The 25,416-nt window shown below is 50.0% G+C and overlaps 1 protein-coding gene across 10 annotated transcripts in view; it reads left to right on the top strand.

The window, feature by feature from the left end:
* Cux1 (cut like homeobox 1) overlaps window positions 1–25,416 on the top strand; it is a 328,888-nt gene that overhangs the window by 190,241 nt on the left and 113,231 nt on the right. For all 10 annotated transcript variants that reach the window (XM_046422858.2, XM_046422857.2, XM_046422855.2 and 7 more), the window contains exons 5-8: window positions 12,571–12,708; window positions 16,402–16,525; window positions 21,008–21,084; window positions 22,861–22,927. In XM_046422858.2, coding sequence (XP_046278814.1) covers window positions 12,571–12,708; window positions 16,402–16,525; window positions 21,008–21,084; window positions 22,861–22,927 — 406 coding nt within the window. The remainder of the gene's footprint in view (window positions 1–12,570; window positions 12,709–16,401; window positions 16,526–21,007; window positions 21,085–22,860; window positions 22,928–25,416) is intronic.

Here is a 25,416-nt window from a genome sequence, read left to right as displayed (position 1 = left end):
GCAGGGAGCAAGGCTTGGGGTTGTAGGAGACATTGGGCTGCCACCTGCCTTACCTGGGGGTCCTGGCCTGGGCCTGCAGCTGCCTCAGGGGACAAGGACAGTCATGCTTTGCCCTAGCACCTGGGGGAATGGAAACCAGATGGAGGAGCCTGGCCACCCTCTTGGGGTCAGCACGCTGTCCCGGAGGCCACCAGGAGTTGGCCGCAGGCACGGGTGACGGAGTGGAAGCGGCAGAGTGAGTCCTGTTCCTGCCACAGCTCTGCACGCTGCCCTTTCCAGGGTCCTCCCGCTGCCCCCTCCTGCCGACCCTGGCCTCACCAGGGCAGAGCACGGGAGCGCCCTGCGTGGGGCCTGGGGCTCCTTCCTGGGTGCCCGTGCCAAGGCACAGAGCTTCGTCCCCCGGGCCGTGGCCGGTGGTCCTGGCCGCGGTATCGAGACAGCTTTCATCAGCCCTCATCAGCATGCTAATTGCTGTATGACTAATTATGCCCTGAATTCCAGTTGATTTTCTTAATGAGACAGCTGGGTTAATTATGTAATCGTATGATTACATTAGCCTAGAGTGCCCTGGCGAGAAGGAGCGTCTGCCGCACTGTGATGTCATTACCCGATGGCTCAGAGGGCCACGATCACCAGGGCTGACGGCAGGGACAGCCCTGGTGCCCCCAGGCTCTCTTTGCAGCCGGGAAGGGCTTTTCAGTCCTCGCCACACAAGACCAAGCCCCTCACATCCCCTGTCCTCCCGCAGCCCCCGCCTGCCCGGCCAGAGCCAGGCCTGCCGGGGACAGGCAGCAGCGCCTCATTTGGGCAGTGGCTTTGGCCACACCTGCAGGCCATAGCCTGGGTTGCTTTTTCTCCACTCACCTGATAGGCAGCCTGGGGATAAGTCCCAGTGACACAGCTTCCAGGAGTGTCCCCATGCACACCCTTCCCATCACTTCAGCCGCCACTGCCCTTGTCCCTCGCCTGCCTGGCCCACATGCCCTCTGCCTCCTGTCCATTGGCCGGGCAGTCAGACCAGTCTGATCTCCAAATTGCTTTTGCTCATGTGCTGCAGGAGTAGAAGTGCTGGTTTCGCAGCCCCAGGCTGTGTAGCACACGGTACAGACCAGCCTAGAGTAAAAGGCTGTGTGACAGGGAAAGGGGATTAGAATTATCTTATGAGCAATGCAAAAGGCTTTCTAGCTCTGTGAAAATTACCTCACATGTGTGTATTTTGGTTCATTCAGTGGTGCTGGGGTCAAGCCCAGGCCTTGGGCGTGCTGAGAAGGTTCGATCCACTGAACTACAGCCCAGCTCTGAAAAGCCCAGGTCAACTTGATGAGAGAGAGTTCACATGTGACACGACACGCCCATTTCCCATAGTGTGTAGTGTGACACCGTGGGACTCTCATAGTCAAGGCAAAGGACACTCTGTCGTCTTTCAAGTGCCCTTATAACTCCAAGCCACAGCAGCCGTGGTCTTGTTATGTGAGTGTGGGTGGCTTTGTCCTTCCTGCAGCCTCATCTAAATGGAACCTGTACACTGATGCTCCCCACTCATGATGGGGGGACCCCCACGCCCCACCACCAATGAAAAGCGTGGGAACAACACCCCTGGCCTACTCAACGCCACGCGGGCCGGCCACAGCGCCCAGCCTGGGGTCCCTCCTGCCCTGGGCTGGCAGGTGTCCTGCTGCTGGTCCTGCTGCACCAGGGTGAGTGGAGCCCGACGGGTGCTGCAGCCTGGGCTCGGCTCGGGCCTCACCTGTCATGGTGGCCATGGCCTTTCCCCCTGCTGCCGCCAGCTGGTTCTCTGTCTGCACGTGTGGCGGTGGCTCATCCATGCATCTTGTTCCAGGTTTGTGGTTATTACAGATCAGCACAGCTAGCCAGTCTGCGCTGTCACGTGGACACCCTTCATTGCTTCCAGGCCAATACCTCAGGACCGCTCCCGCAAAGGGTAGCTGCCCCTGAGCTTGTGAGAGATGCCGCGCTGTGCTGGGCGCCAGCCACTCCTAATCTCAGCTACTGGGGAGGCCGAGGCAGGAGGATCACAAATTCAAAGCTGGCCTCAGTGACTTAGCAAGACCCTGCCTCAAAATAGAATTTTAGAAAGCGCTGCAGGTGGGCTCAGTGGTAGAGCACCCGGTTCAATCCCAGTACCACCAGGAGAAAGGGGAAGGGAAGAGATGTCACGCTGTTTTCCGGAGTGGTGTGACTTTGTGTCCCTCCACGAGGAACAGGCGAGTCCAGCTGCGACACGTCTTCTCCTTCCTGAGGTATTAGCTCACACTGGTGAGAGTATTTTATTACAGTTTTAATTGATATTTTCCAAACAACTAATGATGCTGAGTAGTTTTTCGTGTGTTTTTGATCATTCATAGATCTTCATTTAGAACGTTTTCAGTTTTGCCCATTTTTAAAAAAATATTTATTTTTTTAGTTGTAGGTGAACACACAATACCTTTATTTTATTTTTGTGTGGTGCTGAGGATCAAGCCCAGTGCCTCACACATGCCAGGCGAGCGCACTACCACTGAGCCACAACCCAGCCCTGTTTGCCCATTTTTAAAGGGTTATTGTCTTATTCAGTTATAAATTTTTAATATATAGTCTAAATAGAAATCTGCTGTTACATATATTTATTGCATATATTCTCTCTCAGTTATTTGAAGTTTTTTTAATACATTATTTTTGTTGTTGTTTCTTGTTTTCTTTATGTTTGGAGGATCGGTTGCCTGCCCCAAGGTCACGGTTATTTTCCCTCCTTCCTGTGTGTTTTAGATCATTGTGTAGTCGTCTTCACCTTCAGGGCTCTGGTGTTTTCTGAGTTAACTCCGTGTGTGGTGTGAGGTCAGGTGTGGACACTGCCTTGTGTCACTGGTCTGTGCGTCTGTCCTTCTGCAGCGTCACACTGTGCTGATGGCGGTGGCTTTCCACTCAGCACTCAAATCTGATAATGTAAGTCCTTCATCTTTGATTGTCTTTTTCAATTTTTTTTTGGCTCCCTGAGTTTCGGGTTGTTGGTCTGGCCTGTCAGTGTTTGCACACGCATCTTCCTTGATTTTGATCAGGAATCCACCATATTTGTAGCTCAGCTAGAGGAAAATTGAGAACCATGGATCTTTCCCACCCAAACGTGGTACATGTGTTTAGGTCCTGTCCGTTTCTCTCTGCGTTGATTCACCGTTTAACACACTGTTACAGGTGAATTAACACCTGGTGCACGGTGTGAACACTGTCCCTTGGTAGGGCATGCTCTTGATCAATAGATAGTAAATGCCGTCTTCTTTATATTTATTTTTCAATTGTTTGTTGCTTCTATAGGGACATGTAATAAATTTTTGCTTAATTTTGTATCTCTCATCATTTTATACTCACTTATTAGTTCTAGAAGTTTGTGGGATTTTTGTAATTTTCCTAAGACATTCTTTCTAGAATATTCCATCTGCCCTTGAAGGGCACCCAACTGTTGGGTGGAGAGTCTTGTCCACCTCAGGTCCTGCTGGCCAGCAGTGTTCTGGGCTTCGGCGTCCCTCTTCCTGAGGCACTCCCAGTCTCTGGGGCAGTGCGCTAGTCTCTTTTCTTGCTCTTTTGCGCTGGCCGCCTAAGTGCAGCATGGCGTGGGGAGGGGGGCTGAGGCCTCTCAGGGAAGCACCCCTGAGCTGTAGATTTCCTTCTGGATGCCCTCTGTAGGTCGAGGAAACCCTCCTCCATTTCTCCCTTGCTCAGTGTCTTTTCTCATGAATGGGTGTCATTGAATCTTGTCATATTTTTCCCATGTCTGTGAGATCATGTAATTTTTTCCCTTTATTCTCTTCAATGGTGACCTGGTTATGATGATATTATGTTTTGTAAATTTTGCTGGAATTCGTTTGCTAATATTTTACTAAGGATTTTTGCCTTTAAATCCATGAGCAATGTAAAACTGTAGTTTTACAGGTTTTTTTCCCCTTTTATTGCCTTTATTGACCAGGAAGTGCTGGACTCGTAAAATGCGTTGGGATGTGCTCCCCTTGTCCAGTTGCTGAAAAGGCCGTGTGGGACGGCTGCTGTCTCTTTGGAAACTTCTCTAGTTCAACTTTTAAGCTATGTAGGCCTTGGATTTTGTTGCAACATTTTTAATTTCAAATTTACCTTCGTTAACATTTATAGGACTGTCACTATCATATATAAGACTATTGACACATAGACTGTTTTTATTTCTTCTTGAGTCAGTTTTGGTAAGTAGGAAATTTTTTTAAAGTTTTCTCTGAATTAGCAAATGTATTGGCATCATATTATCAAATTTTGTCATCTTTATCTATGGAATGTGTGGTGATGTCCCTTCTTTCATTTCCTGGTCTTGGGATCTGTGACACCACCTTATTTTTTCCCTTCATTGGCCTGGCTCGAAGCTCTTGCCAGCCATGGTGGCACATGCTTGTAATCCCAGCTATTCAGGAGGCTGAGACAAGAGGATCACAAATTTGAAGCCAGCCAGGGCCAATATACCAAGACCCTGTCTTTAAATTTTTTTTTTTTTTTTTTTTTTTTTTTTTGAAAACTGCCTGGCCATGTGGCTCAGAGTCAGAATGTTTCTGGGTTCAGTCGCAGCACAGATTCAAATTGTGATGTGCACATAGGAATATGGCATGGTGAATCCTGCTGTTATGCTGATTATAATGCACCAATTTAAAAAAAGAAGTCATATTCAACAAAAACCCTGCTTCTGTGTGCTCTGATTTCTTTTTCCCTTGTTTTCAGTCCTACTGTGTTCTGTTCCCATCTGCTCATTTCTGCTTACTTAGGATTTAATTTGCTCTTCCCCACCCCCACCCACAGCTCCGGGAGGAACCCAGGGCCACACACATGCGAGGCAGAACTCTACCACTGAGCCACACCCCCAGCCTTTTTAATTTTATTTGCAACAGTGTCTTGCTAACTTGCTACACCTGTCCTTGATTTAGAGATCCTCCTGCCTCAGCCTCCCATATTGCTGAGATTACAGGCAAGTGCTGCTGTGCCCAGCTTTTCTATTTTCCTGTTAGAATGGAGGCTTGGGGGCATTCTTTATTCCATTGTGATCAGAGAATATGTTTTACAGGAATTTTGCTCTTTAAAATTTATCAAAACTTGTCTCGTAATTGTTCTCTGTTGGTACTCTGTGTGCGCTTGAAGAAAACATGTTCTGTGGCGTTGAGTGAGTACTGTGTCAAAATCAGGCGGAGTCGATGGATGGTTTTCTTTGAGTCTTTTGTATCCATGATGATTTTGTATCCAACTGTGTTATTTATTGATGGGAAAGAAGTTCTGAAGTCTTTGACCACTATTGTGGGCTTTTCTTTTTCCCCTATAAATTCTGTCTGCTTTAGATTCATGGATTTTGAAGCCTTGTTTTGAGCTGTAGACACCTTTAGGGTCATCGTGTCTGCTCGCTGACTTGATTCTTCTGGGTTGATGTGGCGATCTTCATATCACCTCGTGTTCCTTGTCCTGAAGTTTCTGGGTCGGATTTTATCTCAGGCATGCCAGCTTTCTTTTGATGCGTGTTCCATGTTGCATCTATCTCTGACCCTTTACTATTAACCCGTGTCTTGACATTACGTCACATCTCTTGTAAACAGTCACGCCCTGCCTTACCGACCCATCCTGCCTGCCTGCCTCTGCCTGGAGAGTTAGACCACTTGATGCAGCTAGCTGTGGCTGAGATGAAGTCTTCCCTCTCACTCTGTCTGTCCCCCCCCCACCCCCCCGTGCTGTTGTCCTTATAGTTTTCCTTCTTTCCTTTGGTAGAGCACGTTTTGATTGTATCTTCCCATTCACCGTGTTAGCCGAAGTAACTCTTAGTTTTAGTGGTTACTTTGGGGTACAGAGTAGCCATGTTTAACTTATCACATTATTTCTTCAAAAAATATTTCACCACCTCGTGTACATACAGCATTAAAGGAAATTTAGTGAATTTTAAATTAGATGAATTTTGCAGCAGACCTTCATTTGCTCCATCTCTGTCCTTACCTGTTGTGACTCATTTTACTTTTATATATCTCACAACCCTACAGTGCATTATTACTACTTTTACTTTAGTCATCTATCTTTTAAGGAAATTCAAGTGAGAAAATAGTGCTTTATCTTTACCCCTGTATTTCCTATTTCCTGTGTTGTCCGAGCCTCTGTGGAGACCCAGGCCCCACCTGGCCTCGTTCCCCTTCAGTCTGCGGAGTCCTTTAACGTGAGCCAGGTGCTGCAGGTGCCCCGCCAGGGAATTCGTCCGCTTTTGTTCAGCTGGGAAAGAGGAATCTCTACCTTGCCCTCATCTGAAAGGACACGTTTGTTGGGTATAAAATAGCTGGTGGTTTCCGTTTTTGTAACTATTTCTGTCGGGAGATCTCCAGCTATTTTTTTTTCTTTTTCCTGAACATAATTAATCATCTTTTCTCTGCTTGACAAGATTGTACGTTTTTATTCTTGTTTTCAGCAACTCCATGTGCTTATTGGTATTTAATCTTTTTGTACTTCTATTCAAACAGCTTGTATAACTGTCTGAATTCACTGTTTTTTCCCCCACCTACATTCCTGATCTATTATTAGTCAATTTAATCAATTTTTATTAAGATTTTTGTATTTCAAGTTTAGAATTCCATTTAAATAAAATTTTTATTTAAACTTAATTTTATTTAAATTTTTAAATAATTTTTTTATTTAAATTCCATTTAAATACAAATTCATATTTTTATTTCCATCCTTGACATGCTTATAACAACTGTGCTAGTCTTGGTCTCCAAAGTCTAGATTGAGTGCTTTTTAAATTTTGTCTCCCCAGTTAGGTTATGAGCTATCACTCTGGATTTAATTTTAGTGGTTACTTTAGGGTGATTGGATTTGTATTTCTGCAACTTGTATATGAATTAGGAAAAGGTATTTGTTGAAACTCAACCAATAAATTTTCATTTTCTCTGATATTCAATTTTTCCTTCTAACTGTTCAGAGCTATTGCTTATCTTATTTTAATTTGTTATTTTAATGATTTGGAACTTCTTTTGGCAAGCGTCTGTCTGTACCCCTGTCTGGTCGCCCCGGGTTCTGTTCCACTAGCCTGTTCCCTGTTACTGCCTGTTGTTCTGTACATCTGGTCATTTTCAGTTGGATGCTGGGCACTGCTGTGTTGACTGTCTGGATTTCATTGTCTCTTAGTGACAGTGCTCAGGTTTGGGTAGCGCAGGTCGGCTTGATGGTCCTAAGGCTTGGTTTTGGCCTTCTGTGGTAATTCTGGGCCACCCTTTGAGGTTCGGAGGCCCCCATTCTAGGGGGCCCTCTGGTGTCCTTACTGAGCACCCTGCGCCGTCGAAAGCCCCTCCCCCTGGCTCTGTTGAACTCCCCAGTCTCCGAGGCCTCAAGTTCTAGAAGTTTTCAGCTTAGACTTTCCTCGTGGTTCTTTGCTCAGCCTAGGATCCCCCCAGGTGTGTGCACCTCAGCTGTAGCACAGGATCACCTCCTGGGGACAAGTCCCTCCCTCTTGGTGCTGTGCCCCGCACATTCCCATGTCGCAGCTTCTAACCTGCTCTGCCTCTCGTCCAGGGAGAGCTGCTGGGTTGTCCTGGTCCCCTCCAGTAGCAGCTGTTCAGAAAGCACTTCCTGGCCGACAGCTGGTGGCTGAGGCTCTCGGTCACTTCATTCAGGCCACAGTCCTGCTCTGCCGGTCACGCGTTCTTTCCTGGGTTTTGCCCGGCTTTCTGGTTGTTGGTGGCCAGAGGGCAAGTCCAGGGCCAGGAATCAGTTGTGACTAGAAACGGAGTCTCCGGGTTTTGTGGATTTTGTTATAAAGACCTGAAAAGATAACTCCCAAAGACAAGTAGGTCCAACCCAAAGAAGTTCATTATTGGCTTTGGTTTCAACTTGATTCATATTTTCAAAACTTGTGTACAGTTAGGAAAAGTTACTTGTCGAAACTCTTACATTTTCATTTTACTTTTTATTGCTAAGCTGCTGCGGTTTTATATTAGCGATAAATGGTTTGAAGCCTCTTTGGCAAATGTCTAGTCAGGTTTGAGTTGGAAGACAGCAGGTAGCACTTACTGAGTGCTGAGCGCTTCCTGTGCCGGGCAGCTGTCCCTGTGAGTCCCCACCACAGCCTCACCTTCTCGGCAAGTTATTAGGCCACCCTGAAGTGAGTGGCTTGTCCGGGCACACACAGGACGTCCAGCCCACACTGAACCACTGTGCTGCCCTCTCCCAGGTGCAGCATGGGGAATGGGACAGTTAATAGAGGATGACATCGCCTTTTCACATAGGGGGACACGATGATGGGAGCGTTTCCAAAATCTGCTCTTGAACTGTCGTCACTATAGCTTGAGTTTCCTCCAAGAAGCGACTTTTTCCCATTGAGGATTAAAGCATCGTTTTTACTTTGGAGACATTGTGTTGGTTTTTCATCATTGTCAGGCAGCATATCACTGATGTGAAAGCCATTTGCCATCTGAGAACAGGGTAGCTAATTTGGAACACGTGGCTTTTGTTAAAGAAAATTATGGCGCTCATCTTTAAACTTAAAACTCCTAACTACTTTGCCAGTGGAAAGCCAACCAGCCCTTCTGTGGTCTAGAGTCCCACGCTGTCTCCTTGTGCCCGGCGCCTTACCCTGCGAGCCACCCATCTCCTGCCGTGACTTCCCTGCTGGGTCTCTGGGTTCCTCAGACATTGCGTTTTTTGGCCCCAGGGTTCATTCTGGTTCATTCTAGCACTGCTTCACATCTTCTAGTTCTCTTCTCATTGTGATCATGTTTTTCTTTACATCCTTGTCCACAGGCCTCCTCCCTCTGACCACTTTTCCTGTATCACTCCCTCCACAGCAGCCACCCTGGCTCCCTCTGTGCCTTGAATGTGCCACACTCACACTAACCACAGGGCCTTTGCACTGGCCGCTGTCTCTGCTTAGTGTGAATCTTCTTCAACAAGCTCCTCCTCAGCACCAGCTCTCCTTCCCAGCTCATCTCCTTGGAGCCTGGAGCCTTCCAGCCCGCCTTCCAGAACCCCACCCCTCCCCAGTGACACACATCCAGCTCCACTTCCTTCCTGCACACCTGGTAGTAGTACATGGAGGTCTTTTGTCTTGTTGGTTTTGCTTCCTGTCTGTCTCTCTCACTTCACTAGAATGTCAAGCTTCCCCGCCCAGAATCTCACATGAGCTAGGTACATGCTCTACCACTGAGATGCATCCCCAGCCCCCAGGACAGAGCTGCTCACCACCATGTCCCCTTGGTGGCCAGGACAGTGCTGACATCATAGAATGCACATCAGCCATCGGCCATTAAGCCTGGCACTTCACACTCCCTGCTCCTCTGCCTGCTGCATCTGAGCCCGCAGCCCCCGTGGGCCCAAGTTCTGTGTGCCTACGAGGGGAGGGGGTGCCTAGGTGTCACCTCTTCCTAGAAGGAACCCTTTTGGGGCTGCTGCTGGGTTCCCCTGCCTTCAGTGGGGTGCTCTTGCCTTGTCTTTGTTATTTCTGCACCTGATCTACCTGCTGCGGGCTGGTTCCTGCTGACTTGGCCAAGCGTCTATCCCAGAGCCTAACTCAGGCCTTGCCCAGAGCAGAGTCGCTTCGGAAATGCTTGTTAAATTAGTACTTGGAGAGGCAGTGTGATTGAGCTGGCTGCTGGCTCGGGAAGCAGAATTCCTAATTAGAGCTTTGCGTACCTGTTTGCCTGGCTGGCTTCGTTCCTCCCCTGTCCCTGGGGGAGATGCCAGCACCTGACATTGCAGGGCCCTCCCCAGCTTCTGCCCGAGATGGCAGAATCAATGAAATCATGGTATGTGTCCTTAGCAAAGGCGCTGAATGAATACAGGTGACGGCATTGGTGGTGGTTATGATTATGTTGAGACCTGTGCTGCACAGGGGGCCTCAGAGCATTTCAGGAACTGATCGTCAGGTGACTGTAAAACACTTTGCAAGTTAGTCACATCAGGCGGATGGAACTGGTGGCAAACTGCGTGGAGTTGGAGGAGGCTGGGGGACAGGGCCTCGGGGGTCTGCACAGTCCTCTTTACGATGGATGTGTTCTCACCTGCTCCAGATGTTTCCTAACCATGCTATTGAGATCGGAGGCTTGTGACATGCAGAAGAAGACCTAACGATACATTTAGGGGGTTAAATGGCATTGGAAATCATTAACGAGACAAAAAGCTATGATTTCCCCAGATGAACATGCAGGTTGGGGTTTGGCTGAAATTCATTGTTTTGGTCTCCAGCCCAAACATGCTAGAGTCATTATATTGTCATGTGGTAAATTAGCTGTTCTTTAATACAAGTAATAAAAATTAAGCCTAAGAGCTACTTTAGCAACGCCTTTTACATATCCCAAAACAGTATTCAAATGCCATCAGCAGTTAGTCTTCAACTGCAGTGAAGTTTGGAGCTGAACATTCAGTTTGTTCCCTGTTCAGTGACTGGCGTTGCTACTCAGGCATTGACCTCTAATAGGTTAAGTCAAATGTAGATGCCACAGTGAGTAATTAGGAGATTAGCAGAATTTTCATTTACAGTACAACACTCTGAAAATTTGTCTCAAGGTCTAGTTGCCATTCACTTGATAACACGTGACTTATTTTCATATGTCCCCGATTCCTGGCTAAATTGCACAGAAGCTATTTTTTCCCTTTGGAGCCAACACAGTGGGTCCTGTCTACTTGAAAAGAACCGGCTGGAAATGTTGACAGGAACCTTGGGGAAGGGCCTGCAGTGTGAGGGCTTAATTTTTTTAAATACTATTGGTCCTAGCTGTCATGGGGGAAAGCCCATCTGAGGGGCCTGAGCCACCTTCCCAGGCTGGCTCTGCTGTCCTTCCCTGACTGGGGACCAGTGCACACCCTAGGTCCTCGGAAGAGGCCGAGTCCTTCCAGTCATTTGCCCAGCTCCAGGCCATGGAGGTAAGGGAGGTGTGCAAGATTGACCAGAGAGGAGCTGAAATTTTAAAAAACAAAGAAAAACATCCCACCTTTCAGGTTCCGAGAATGCCATTTGTCTTGTTATTACTACTCCTGCCTAGTAGAACCATCTCCCCAAAATAGCTTTTGAGTTCTAATTGAACATTAATATTTTAATGCTGATTAAAATAATCATGAAAAGTCATAAATGAGAAAGCCTTAGACATGCACACGCGCAGGAAGAGTGCCCAGCGAGCGGGCAGGGCTGTGCATGACGGGCAGCACCGGGGGGAGCCCGCACGCGGCTCTGCTGGCCGGGCCTGCTGCTGTAAGCTCCGTAGGGACAGCAGGACCTCCGAGAGCTGCTGGCCCTGCTGGACGCGCTCACTGAGGCAGGAGACCCAGCCCTGGTTTCCAGGAACCAAGGGTGGTCTAAAAAATTAATGACTCTGGCATTTGAAAATTAAGCGAGGCCTTGAATATACACCCTTGTTGATCCGCCGAGCCGCGTGTTTAGCATTCCTCCACGGGAGACTAAATCTCCGCAGCCAGCTCACAAGTGACACTGGCGCCCAAGCCAGAAATAAGTTCAATAATCTTTCCAGGCCCTGTGGATTTGGGTATTCTTCTCTGATGGAGCCCGAGAATCCTAAAGGAAGTGCCTCGCTGGTGCCCAGCAGGTGGATAATAATTGCTCTGTAGGCTGCAGAAGGAACCATGATTCTCAAACTGACAGAACCACATCACGTCTGTCCGTCTCGGGCTGTATCAGTGGTAAAGCTGAAGGCCACGAGTCAGCCCTGTAAATTGCACGTCTGCAATCTCCAATTTTGGATTAAAGTCCAGTGTTAAGGGAATTCATAGTGGATAGCATGTTCAGTTGGCCACAAGACCTTGCAGGCCTGGCCTGGATGCTGGTCTGCTCTGTCATGAGCTTGGTAGCCTCCCGGCTTCTGGACACTAGCCTGTAACAGGGTGGTGCTGGGTCACCTTCTGTGCTTCTGTAAGATCTCCGTCTTGGGATCAGCAGCTGTTCCCCCTGGCTCTTCCTGGCATCCTTCATTAGCAAAGCAGGACAGCCGGGAAGAGGGATCCTGTGCTGAAATAGGGTGGCCTCCCACACAGCCTGGGGTTTCTCTCGTCTCTCGGTCACCTGGCCTGTGCCCTGTGCCCACCAGCTAGCCAGGCAACTCTGGGCCCATCCTTCTGCATCCTGGACCTTTAGATTTTGTTTCTGTCCTACGTCTCTTTCCCAATGTGGGGAGGCTCAGATGAGAAAGTGTCCATTACATTGTTCTGCAATCCACGTGCCACTCTTGGAGTACTAGGTGTGACTTCCATCTCCACGACAGTCCTCCAGGTTCAGCCATGTGTGGTGGGTTTTCCTGGGACTCCTTCCTTCGCTGCCCGCATTTCCCTTCATGTCAGATCAGAGTGAAGTTATTCCAGTTCACACAGGCCAGAGGGTTGGCAGACACCAGTGAGTCCCACAGCTGTGCCCACCTGTCTTCACACCTTGACAGTCCTGGGGTGTCTCTTCCCAAGCACGGAGAAGCCCCCCACCCTATCCCAGGCTGGAAGAGAAATGTCCCCAGGGGAGCCTGCAGTGGGATCCTGCTGGGCGCCCTGGAGGCCTGCTCCAAGCCTCTGCTCAGAGACCAGGCTCACGTGTGCTGTCCTCCTGTGCAGATCCCGTGCCAGCTCTGGACCTCGGGCAACAGCTGCAGCTCAAAGTGCAACGCCTGCACGACATTGAAACAGAGAACCAGAAACTTAGGGAGACTCTCGAAGAATACAACAAGGAATTCGCCGAAGTGAAAAACCAAGGTTGGTGGGAGATGGGTTCATTGCTTGGCCTCTTTCTGTTTTCTCTGTTGCCTCCCTTGCTGTTAAGACGCCTGTGATTGTTATCCACCTCAGGAAGCCAGGGTGGGGCTAGAGCAGAATCGTTAAAGAGGGATAATGATGTTGCTTAGCTATTTAGAAGCTAAACTTCTCTCTGCCCAATAACTATGTATGATTTTATTGCCCTCAGCCTGGGCTGATCAGAATTCTTTGAAAATTCCTCTTGTACATCATGTGATAGAATCTGCCTTTTAAAAGACTGATGTGTTGCCTCCGGGCGCCACCTGTCAGAGAGCCAGCTCATGATCAAAGGGTCACACACAGCAAGTCATTTAGTAATTGCCGCCGATCCATTACGGCTCCAGACGAGACGCATCCGCATAGGCTGCCGCTTACGCACGGCCTTCCTTGTGGGCCTCACCTATTCATTACGAATCTAATGAAAGAAAACAGCTCCTTGGTGTGGTTGCCCAGCGTCAGCACGTCAGAGGGGGCAGAGGTGGCCTGGCTTTTCCTGTCAAGGAGGAACAAAGAAATCTTCCCTGTGCCTAAAACCCAGATGTGTGCAGAGTCCCGGAGCCTCCTGGCTTCCGTGTCCCCTCTGGCAGCAGTTGCAAGTTTTCCACCACCTCCAAGTCACAGCTCAGCCTGTTTCTGCCTGGGGACGGGGTGAGGAGTCGGGTAGGAGAGGCAGCCCCCAATATCCCCTCTCAGCCTCCTGCTTGATAGGGTTGGGGCTGATGAAGGGCTAAGTGGTGAGCGCTGGGGACAGCCCTGGGGGAGCTACCCTCAGGAGAGACTGGGATGGTGTGGGAAGTGCCCACGGACAGACAGGCGTGGGTCGTGAGGGCAGCGGCTACCATCCGGGTCTCTGCGTGTCCCACGGGCCTTGGTGTGTTCAGGCCCTCGGGCCAGCAGGGCCTCCTTGCTGGGGCCAAGGAACGGCTGGGGTGGTTGGGGGAACCAGGCCAGCTCAGACCACACCCCAGACCCCACCCCAGTCTGGCTCAGGTGGGCCTTGGGGACACAAAGGGACAGCTCTGTCCAGCTTGAAAGCAAGCATTGGGCTTATTAAGCTGGGATCCTTCTGAGAGAAGGTGCTCCCTTGGCCGAGTAGGAGTCATTTCTTGTCAGAATTACCCTGGTTGGTCCCAACGTGCAGGATAACCTGGTCCTTCTGGTCTGCCAGGAGGTGATGTCCCACGGCAAGGGCAGCCTTTTTATTTGTTCCCTCAGTGGCCTCTGGCGTCTAATTCCGACAGACCACTCTGGATTCTCGTGGAGCCTCTCTTGTGTGCTGATGGGTGGCACCATAGGCGCCCAGGCCCCGTGGTTTGCGCTGCGCCTTGCCCTGTGTGACGGTCATCCACTGCCAGGCGTCGCAGGGTAGCCGGCCACCAGCCCCAAGAGCATGGAGTGCTTTCTCCCCGCAACCCCTTTGAGGGCTTCATAAAATGAAATACAACATCCAAGCCCCAAGAATGGATGGTTCAGAGGCAGAGACCTGGTCGGGTCCCTTGATTGTCACTGCCTAACCCTGTGGCCCTGGGAGGTGACCCTGCCTCGTCAGGAGCTGTCTTCTCAGGGGCAGCTCTCATCCTCCCCACTTAGGGTGTTGGAGGAGTACCTGAGGGCGGCTGGATCCTCAGCCAGCATCAGCTTCTTCTAGAACTTGCTTTGCCAGAAGTTCCCCCTTCTTCATTATTGATAAGGGATTTCCCTAATCTGGGGAAGGGCAGGGGGTCACTTCCTTCTTCTCTTCCCAGCCTGACTGATCATAATCTGGAAGGGCGGGGGTGCACCTGACTTGTTCCCCATCAGAGCTTTTGAATGCTGGTCAAGTCAGAGCAGAACCGGGTGCATGGCACACGTCTGCTGTCCCGGTGCAGGAGGGTCACGAGTCCAAGGCCAGCCTGGACAACTTAGTGAGGCCCTGTCTCAAAATAAAGTAAAAAAGGCTGGGATGTGGCTCAGTGGTAGAGCCCTTGCCTGTCACACACAAGATTTGGGGCGTGAGCACAGCCAAAGAAGGTCCTTCTACCAGCGCCCTCTACCCCCTGCTAGGGAGCCTCGGGAGACGCCAGGGAACGCCCTGGACCTGGGTTGAGGCAGCAGCGGAGGGCCAGAGGTGACAGGATGAGATGCTCCTGGCCTGGGCTCTGCTGGTGGGTGAGCAGCCCCAGCAGCTCCGTGAGACGGCAGACTCCTCGGAAGGAGAACAGTTGTGTCACCAGGGCTGGCGGCAACAGGCACCAACCCTCACACCAGTGCTGCCTCCCGGGTGCTCAGCCCACGCATTCCCACGGATGCCTGTGGGTGCAGGTGGGACCACGTCAGCCAGCTGTGGAAAGCCACCCCCTCGTGACTAAAGCTGAGGGCCCTCTGTGAAGAGAGGAAATTGGCCCTTCTCATCATGTCGACCCCCGCAGGCCTTCCTTAGAGGAAGAAAGGAAAGCCAATGGCTCCATCAGACATTTGAGGGAGAAACAGGGCACCCCCTTGGTAGGTCGTTTGGGGCCTGGAAGAATAGCTGTGTGAGGACAATGCTGTGACACATCATTCTCGAGCCATACTGCCAGGCCAAGGTCAGGCGAGAACGGGTCGTTTCCAGAGCGGACACCAGACAGGTCCACTCTGAAAATGCCTGCTGTGTCCTTTCAAGCCCACGGTCTGTGTGGCCATATGGACACATGGCACTTCTGCCCGTAGTGCTGGGCTGGAAACACCTGTGCAGCACCCGGGCTGAGCACCCGACTCTGCCGGGTGCTGGGCGCACACACTCCGTCCTACCGAGATGGATCTGGAAAAGCAGGCAACGGTCCCCAAGAGCCCTACTCTCTTGGGACTGCAACCACAGTGCTGGCAGAGCGAGGTGGGAAGGGACATCTGTAGAAGGACACCCGTAGGTCTGAGTTAGGACCCTACTCTACTTGTCACACTTGCTTTAGTTTCCGGTTTGGGTAGTTAAAGGGACTATCAAGAGCTGTCTGGGCTCAGCTTCCCCAGGTGGCCCTGCCGCCTAAGGGACCATCTGCCCTGGAGTTCTGGCTCCTTCAGGCCCCCATGTGGCTGCCCAAGGCCCTGGCTCTCCTGCTCTGCTCTAGGGTACTTCCAGGCCACCGCAGCAGCCTGAGTGTCTTCCCCAGGCCCTGCGTCATCTGCTGTGCACACACAGCCATGTCCACTTGGGTGGCGGGTGCCCCAGCACCCAACCCCAGGGCAGGTCCCCCAGCTGAGGAGACCGCACGGTACCTCTGGCCGCCTGGAGCTCCCCGCTGACTGGCCTCCTTTCCACAGAGCCACCACGATGAACTGCTTTCTTTGTAAGAAAGTCCTTAAACTCACACTAAAACTTTATTAATCTTCCCTCCGTGGAGAACTAATTTAAGACTCGTCAATAGGGCGATATCATATTTTACCATTGATTTCCCCTCTTTTCTTAAAATGCGCTAGAGAAACCAGAGCGCTCCTTCCCAGCAAAATCCATTGATCCTGCTCATCCTGAACACTGCGAGTTCAGCCCACGTTAGGGAGTGAAAGGTCTCCGAAGGGACTCTGGGCATTGATTTTGTGTCGGGAGACGAGCTGAAGTCTGGAGCGCACCCTTCCTGCTGGTTCTCACCGCGGAGCCCGCTTCTCTTGTTGGAGTTTCTCTCTTTTCCTTTCTATCTGCAGAGGTTACGATAAAAGCACTTAAAGAGAAAATCCGAGAATACGAGCAGACGCTGAAGAGCCAGGCCGAGGCGATCGCGCTCGAGAAGGAACACAAGCTGCAGAATGATTTTGCTGAGAAGGAGAGGTGAGCGTGGACCCAGCTCGCACGGCAGCCACCTTTACCCTTGACTGTGACATGAGACAGTTTAAAAAATGCACCTGTGACATCAGCCCAGGGGATAAACAGGATCCCAATGGCTCAAAATTTTGCTTAAAAAAGAAAGCAGTCGGGTCCTGACTTTGTGGGGTGACCTTGAGTGCAATGAATCTGGCTACCCCTAGTGGTGGGTGGCACCAGGAGATGGGGCCAGAGAATGAGCGTGAGGCATGTGTAGCTGACAAGGTGGCACCTGGTGGCCGTACCTGAGCTAGGTCCTCGCCATGACTGTCCTCCGTGGGGAAGGCCCTGGGCACACGTGAACTCCTCCTTCCCTCCTCAAAGAGGTGGGCACTTCACACCCTCCCCCTCCATGTCTCTCTCTCTGTCTCTCTCTCTCTCTCTCTCTCTCTCTCACACACACACACACACACACACACACACACACACACCCCACACACACTGCCCTGGGCTTGTGGTTGTGGGCGTACAGTTTGGCCTGTTTCATGACCTCGGTGCTTCGTAAATCAAGGACTTAACATGGGCAGAGCTTTCCTGATCCAAAAATCTGAAATGTTCCAAAATTCAGAACTCTTTAAGAACTGAAGAAGTGCGGGACTGGGGGGCCAGGGTGTAGCGCAGAGGCAGGACACATGTTTACCCTGTATAAGGTCCTGGGGTTTGTTCCAGCTCAGAGTTTTGAATTAGGAGTGTGCATCCAGTAAAGTCTCTGCACATATCCCCAAATCCCCAAAGCTCCAAAGTCTGAATCAGTCGTGGGCCCAGGCATTTACCCTGTTGGTAAAATACGTGGCCATATCCTCTAGCCGTGTGATTTCTAGATTTCCAGTGGCTCTCCATGCCCAGGTTTCTTGTTGTGATGACTTAATGAAAGATAGAGCGTTTCTAAAGCTGTAAGCACTGTTAAGCTGGTGGTTCCCCCTGTGTAAGTCAGGTTTTTAAGAATTTTGGGGTTAAGTTATTGAATTTTAGCCCCAGCATAAAGAAATATATATATCCATTAAATGGAGGTTCTAAGCTTACAGTTGCAAGTTGGAGTCAGGCTGGGTCCCTGATGGCAGGCGGTCTTGTTGGGTTCCTGCTGGTTTTGTGCACCACCGCACACACCCTACAGGACAGGCTCCATAAGATTGTAGATATCTGGGCTGGGTATGTAGCTCAGAAATAAAGCGTATGCTCAGAGTGCATAGTGCTCCAGGTTTAGTACCCAGTGCCACTCGGCACAAGGACGGTGGCGCACACCTGTGATCCCAGCAACTCTGGAGGCTGAGGTAGAAGGATTGCCAGTTCAATCCTGACCTTGGCAACTTAGCAAGACCCTGTCTCAAAGTAAAATACAAAATAAAAAGGGCTGGGATGTGGCCCAGTGGTAGAGCACCACTGGCACCCAGAAAAGGAAAGGAAAGGAGGGACAAACTCTCTATCTCACAGGAGCCACCACAAAGGACTGTTAAACTGAGGTCACTTCAAAAAGAAGAAAAATGCCAGTGTCCACTAGTCCCATGCCCACTCTGCCTCACAACTTTGCCAGCTGTTTGCAGTACATGTTTTCACAGAGTGACCAAGATGGGGCTGCGCCACACGCCACCTTGTGTTCTTTTTTTTCAGTTGTACATAGATACAACACTTATTTTATTTATTTATCTTTATGTGGTGCTGAGGATCGAACCCGGGGCCTCACACAGGCTAGGCAGGCGCTCCACCACTGAGCCCCAGCCCCAGCAATCTCATTTTGCAGAGAGAAACGAATCACAGGTTGGCCATGCTTGAAGTGTCGACCCTGCTAACCAGGGTCGGAGGCAAAACAGAGACTCCAGAGGCGCCCACCCTCTGCCGTGGCCTGGCCTCCCTGTCTGCACAGACACAGCCTCTTGCAGTCCTCGAGGACAGACCTAGGCCAATCCTTGGGGGCCACCCAGCCTTGAAGGCAGCACGTAGCCCCTCAAAAAAAAGTAACAACAGGGCTCTTGACAGCTGGTGTGGCTCTGCTCCTAGGTAAATTCCCCTCAAGAACACACTTGGTGCCCGGAGAGATTTCCCCCATGCCTGCCTATGGGAACAGAGGAGCCAAAGGCAGGCCAGGGCTACCCAGAATGTTCGATGGCCATAAAAATCATGGTTCATAGAGTTGGGAATAACTTAAGAGAAGTGCCCAACGTGGCATCAAGTGGGAGACTCACAGGGTGTGCGCAGCTCCCACAACCCTACTGCACGTCTGCCCACGGCCAGCCGTGCCCACCCAAGCCAGGAACTGGCTCACCCCAACCTCAGCACCACTGAGCTGGCTTCTCAAGTTGGGTAAAAGGATTCATTATATTGAAAGATGAGAATGACTGACTGTTGAGCCATCAGACTAGATGTTTATTTCCTCATTCTTTATGCCAAAAATATCAAATTGAACCCAGGATTTAAATATCAATAATGAAATCACATACATCCTGGAAGAAAACTTGGATGCATATTCTGTTTTGAATAATTTTGAAATTCAGAAATATTTCTCAGAATACAAAAAAAGTTATAGAAATGTGACTAAAATTTAAAACACATTTTTAAAAAACAAATGACAATTAAGTTTTAGACATCAACAAACTGGGAACAAATATGTGCATCGAATAAGACAAGGGATAATTTTCTATATAAGTAAAGAGTTCTTACAAATTAATAAGAAAAAAACCAACCCTAACAAAAGCGGGCAGAGAAAGTAAGCAGGCACTTCATACAGTGAAAAATGTTCAACACTACTCAGCAGTAAAATGTTAAGCTTGATTTTACCCAGTGCCACCTGGGCACATGAAACCCTCTCACATATTGTTGGTAGGAGTTTAAACTGATGAGGTATTTTTGTTTCTGTTTTGTTTTGTGGGAAAGTCTTTCAATATCTATCAAAACAAAAAACCAAATTGCAGTCTTTGACCATTATAATTCCTCTGTCAGAATTTTATCCAGCAAATTCACTCTTGAAATTATGCAACAGTATCTACTTAAAGATGCTCAAGGAAACGTTTTAACAGAAAGAAACACTGAAGGGTCCGAGTTTCCATAGGGGAGTGAAGAATGGCCATGGATGCAGAGCAGAGGTTTCCAGAACATGGGAGCAAGCGGAGCAGTAAGCTGCACAGGACGGTCTTGTGGTCCCTTGTGTACTAGAACCTGAGGGCTGAGGCAGGAGGGTCACAGCAACCTAGTGAGACCCTGTCTCAAAAACTTGAAAAGGCTAGGGATGTGGCTCAGGGTGGAGCACCCCGGGCTCAGTTCCCCCAGCCCCAGAAAGGATGGAGGAGTAGGAAGTCCATAGTTCATGTAGCATGTCACATGTCATTGGCATGATTGCACTGTAGCACGTTTCCTGTGCTCTGTCACCCTGTGGTGGCTTAGGGGTTAGTTTTCGTTCTGCTGTATTGTGTAACATGACTTTCTGTTCTGGGAGTTCATTGTATTATGTTACATATTCGTTTATATTTCATTGTAGTATATAAAATATTAGTTGATATTTTCTTATACTGTCTTGCATGTTGGCTTATATTATACTCTATAGTGTGTTACTTATTACACTGAATTTCTATACATGAAGAAATATTTTAGAAAAATACAAACTATCCAAGGAGTAGAAATGGAGCCAAAGAAGAGAGGACATTTCCACACTCATGTAAAATTTGATGTTTTAAAAAACTCTGAGCCTATCTTAGATTTATAATTGAAATTCATGGAGATACTAGCAATGCTTTCCTACAAGTGACGGAAATTTGAGTGATTTTTTTTTTTTTAGCTGTATCATTTCTCCTTTTCTGTATTCCCAGGTTTATTATGTTGAGAACATATGTTATATTCATATGATGTAAAAATAATAAGCTTATTTTTAGAGCTTTGGGCAGATTAGGAGGAAGGAATGCCGGCGCTGACCAGGGAATCCGTGTGGAGATCATGGGAAACATCACTATGTGGGATGCAGCTTGAGACGTTCACAATCTTCCCATTTGGCACCACAGTCGCATTTGCATTCCATTATAACCGAGATGGGACAGCTGTCACATCTCTTTAGTACATCCTTTATCCCAACAAATTCCTTCTTTGTGTCAGCAGAATGTAAATGTATCACTCTTCCTGGGCTAACTTCAGGAAACAATGAGTGCATGATGATGGCATTTCTTCCTTTTTAATATCTGGCATCTCAAGAACAAGTTGCATTTAGGATAACCTTCCACACCAATTACCGCACATCAAGTCCCCGGTGCGCCCTTCACCTTACGTAATGTGCGATTGCAAAGCGAGGGCTGGGAGGGTGGCGAGGGGGCCCCACAGCACCCAGGGCATTGAGAGTGACAGCTGATGGGGCGCCTGCCACCAGCTGTGCCTCCAAAGGAGCAAGCTGATGGGGGCAGCTCCAGGACACACCAAGCGTCCAGTTGGTGAGCAAGGTGACCAATCTGGCTCCGCTCTCTTGCTTTTCAGACAGCTGCAAGAGACTCAGATGTCAACCACCTCGAAGCTGGAGGAAGCGGAACACAAACTTCAGACTCTGCAAACAGGTTCGCTCCCCTCCTCCCCGGTCAGTGGGTGCAGGGCAGGCTGAAGACACTAGACGCCTCCCGGCCCCCACCTGTCGCCCCTGTGGAGCCTTCAGGGCCTCGGAGCCCGTGCACGGCGACTCCAGCCCGGGCTGCCTTCCCCTGACTCCATTAGTCACGCGTTGAGCTGTCAGCGTGGAGTGGGAGGATCTGCCGTTTCCATCTCTTCCACCACCATCCTTTCTTCCTGCTCTTTTTTCCAACAAACACATCTAAATCACCAAACTGTCAAGGACTGACATTTCATTTAGAACAATAATAGGGGGAAAAAAAACCTTATTTCTACCCTAAGTTAAGGAGAACAGTAATAGCAGAACCTTTAAAATTTAACAGATACCAAAAAAGGTTATGCTAAAGTTGGCAGTTTCTTTAAACTTCTTTCTTTCTTCCCTTTTCGTGTCTTTTTTGAAAGGGAAGCAGCAATGTATCTTCAATTTACATGTGGGAAGGAACAGTGGAAGCCATCGTAATCCAGGGTAAAACACAAATGACAGGGAGAAAATAATCACAAGCAATTTAACAGACACAGACAACATCAAGCAGGCCTGGGGACCACGTCAGCAGTGGAGCACTGGCCTTGTGTGCACCGGGCTGCGTCCCCTCCCCTGCACCACAGATTTGAAAAAGGATACATTTGTCTAAAGACCACCTACAAATCCTGGAAAACAGAGAAACAGTCCAGCTGAATAATGAGTAGGGATAGGAACACACAATTCACAGAAACCATGTAAACGGTTCACACACATGAGAAAAACTGCTAACTGTGTGGCCGTCAGGGAGAGACCATCAGTGAAACCCCGGGAAGGTGGTCTGCCTGTCTGACTGTGGGCAGCTTTTTTCTTAATTGGTAAAACCCAGTATTGGTGAGGGCTTAGGAGAAAGGTCACACTCAAGTAGGGATGGGAGCTGCCTATTGGGAGGCCAGCAGGGTCGGGTGGTGGAAGGTTCAGCGCTGAGCTCTCCTCTAGTAGCTGTGCCTCTCGGGCACCTGAAGGTGGAGCTGGGTTTTACTGTGGTCGCCAGTGTCCTGACATGAGAGCTTTCCATGCCACTCGGCCAAGGCAAAGGGGTGATCTCAGAAAACGTTCCCATCCTCCCATAGAATGGGAGGCAGGGAAGCATGTCCCTGTGTATGTATATAGCAGGGGCCACGCAGCAGTGGAGAGGCGTCCTGAGAAAGGTGCCATCAGGTGATTTTTGTTGAGATGTGAGGACAGGAATGTCCTCACACAGACCTCCCGGCACAGATCCGTCCCTTGACGGTTGCAGCATGGGGTGTGTGAAGCAGAGGTAGGCAAGGCCGCAGCCAGGTCACCTGCGTACTCTCCTTACAGCTGACTTCCTTAAACAAGGAGAATAAGGATAAAAGTAGAACATACTAAACACACAACCAGCCACACTCTGTGATCACGGGTCACCTATTGGGCATGATGGTATGTAGTACGTTTTCATACAGCTGAAAGGTCACCGTGGGGCATGGCTGTATGCAGTTACATGTGGAAATATTTTTGAAACAAAGACATTTTAAAACAGGAAATCTACATAATAACTATCAGTTCCCTAGGAGGCGCTTAGACTGGGCCAGGTGGAGCTGTGGCGATGTTCTGTCCCATTTTTCCTGCCTTTGTCCTCTTGTCTGTTTTGAAATGGGGACGTTTTACTTGTGTATGTTCTTTTATTTCATTTGACTTAAGCAGTTAGTATCTTACCTCATGTTTTCTGCCCTTGTCTTTTCAGCCCTGGAAAAAACTCGAACAGAATTATTTGACCTGAAAACCAAATACGATGAAGAAACTACTGCAAAGTAAGTCCCTGCGTCGTGCCCCGTCCCAAGAGGTTGGCTTTGCGGGTTGGGAGCGTGACCTGTGTCCCGGGCAGGGACACGGTGCCATCCCCACGTGACCCCAGGCTCATGTGCTCCCCGGCCGCCGCTACTGCAGCTGCTCCTCTTCCTTGTGGCGGAGGCTGCTCAGCGCTTCACCTTTTTCTAAGAAGGTTTGGGGAGGACTCAGCTTGGAAAGGTGGGCATTTCCTCAGGAGCTTGGCCGGGCAGAGGGAGTCCTCTGACCTGGGCCGAGCCCTCCCCCAAGCCCTGTAGGAGGAATCGCCACTCCCCATGCTCTTGTCACACCCGACAGAGCCCTGCAGGTGCACATATGTGGGGACACATTGGTGAGCAGTCACGCGAGGCTCACTGCCTACCTGGCTCTTGTGGGGGGACATCAGAGGGAACACCTGCACGTACCCTGTCCCAGACCCCCCCCCCCATGCTGGTCACTGGGATGCCGGAAATAAGATTGCTGTAAATCCTGGGATGACAGCAACAGAGATTCTCTTGGCCGTGGCCACCTCTGCTAAGTCCAGGTGCATTGCCAGTCTTCCCTGATCTGGAAGGCTCCTGCAGAACCCCTGTGCCCAGCGGCAGCCCCCTGCTGTGGTCCCACAGAGCTCCAGCAGCCTGGTGGGGGCTCTCCTCCTCGGGGTGGTTGCAGGTGCTCGGTGTCGTTCGGCCCAGCACACTTGCCCTGGGTCTTGGAGGGTGCTGCTGCGTCCACTGTCCTTGGGACACTGGGGGTGGGGTGGGCTCTTGACTCTTAGCTCTGGGTTGTTCAGAAAGCCCAGCTCTGCAGCCCTGGTGGGTTGAAACCGCCACTTGAAGTTCAAAGGTCAGTCTCTGTGCCCTGGCAGATGTCTTGGCTGATCTGAACCACAGGAGCCACCAGATCGTTTGCCCTTGTGGTGTGGGGACAGGGCTTCGTGTAAGTGGAATGAGCAGGGCCGAGGGGGCAGTGGTCGGCATTTCACAGCGCAGCCCCTCGGCCTTGGTGGTACTCCTGCTGTCCTGGGGGCAGCCACGGCCCGGGACATGGCTGCTGGGGCTGGAGGGACCCCTGTGCCACGAGCCCTCTCCTAGAACCCACAGCCTAGGAGTCCTCCCCCTCAGGAACCACAGCACTGCCCGCACAGGACACAGCCTGTCCTGTGCCTCAGGTCCCTGTCACCTTTCCACCAGCCTGTCACCCTTCTCTCCTGTTACTCCTGCTTGGACTTTAGGTTACTAAATAGGTCGTTTTCCTCAGTAAGTCTGATTTGTAGAACTTGTATCCTTTCCATCTGAGGCGTTCAGCATTTGTCTGGGATCTCGGTCGTCTCCAGGGTTTCTCTCTAAACGGTCTGAGGTGGATGGTGTGCGCGGGACGTCACGCTTCTCTCCCTCTTCTCCCGTCGCCTGCTGCCAATGTCTGTCCCTGCGTGGCTGTGGTCTGATGACACCACAGGTTCTCATTGCTCTTATCAGGCCATCTCGAGGCACTATGAGCAGCCAGAGTGTACTTCATTATGCACTTTTTAAAAAACGTGTCTTGGTGGTGGTGAGGATATAGGGAGCAGGGCATCTCTCATGTTGGCAGTGGAGCACTGCAGTGCCAAGGGTCCCCCAAAACAGGACAGAACTGCCATCTGATCCAGAGACCCCAACTCTGGGGACATGTCCATCGCAGCATCATGCACAAGGCCAAGAAATGGACGTCACTGTATCCACGAATGGGTGAAGCAAGCGGGGGACGCACACAGTGGATTACCCGCCAGCCCTGGGCGAGGGCAGTCCTATGGCCCAGGACAGCACAGTGGAGCCTGGAGGAGGTGCTGGGTGAAGCAGGCAGCACGGGGACAAGGCCACGCAACCTCCCTGACAGTGAGATCTGGGAGAGCTGAGCTTGGCGGAGCTGGACTGGCTGCTGGTGACAGGGAGTGAGAAGCGCTGGCCCCGGGTTCAAGGTTTCCGCCGAGTTGTGAAACATCGTGCAGCGGGGGTGGTCCTCCATCGAGGTGCTTACTGTGCCTTAAGATCACTTACAGAAAATTTCTATGTCTCCCCATAGAAAACGATAGTTAAAATCCCAGCAAAGTTCAGGGCCAGCCTCAACAACTCAGTGAGGCCCAAAGCGACTTGGTGAGACCCTGTTTCAGAAAATAAAAAGGGTTTGGGACATAGCTCAGTGTTAAAGCACCTCTGGGTTCAGTCCCCAGCACCAAAAAGAGAAAGTAAATAAATAAGTGAGGTTACAGAGAGGATATTTTGCTACATTAAATGATTCCTCATCTTTTACGAAACATGGTGTTATACCCCATAAATGTGTAGGCAGGTATGATTCGTTCATTCAAAATATATATGTTTAAAAAAAAAAAAAAACTTGTGTGCCACCCTCGCCAGGCCACTTGAGTGGTTTTTAAGCCGCATGCTGTGTTCTAATGTGAATCAGTTCAGTGGGGACCAGCAAGTCAGGTAATAGA

This window comes from Marmota monax, unplaced genomic scaffold (genome assembly GCF_021218885.2).
Source record: "Marmota monax isolate L192 unplaced genomic scaffold, Marmota_monax_Labrador192_F-V1.1 WCK01_AAM20220418_F8-fsc00237, whole genome shotgun sequence".
Lineage (NCBI taxonomy): Eukaryota > Metazoa > Chordata > Mammalia > Rodentia > Sciuridae > Marmota > Marmota monax.
This window is presented reverse-complemented; position numbering and strand designations above follow the sequence as displayed.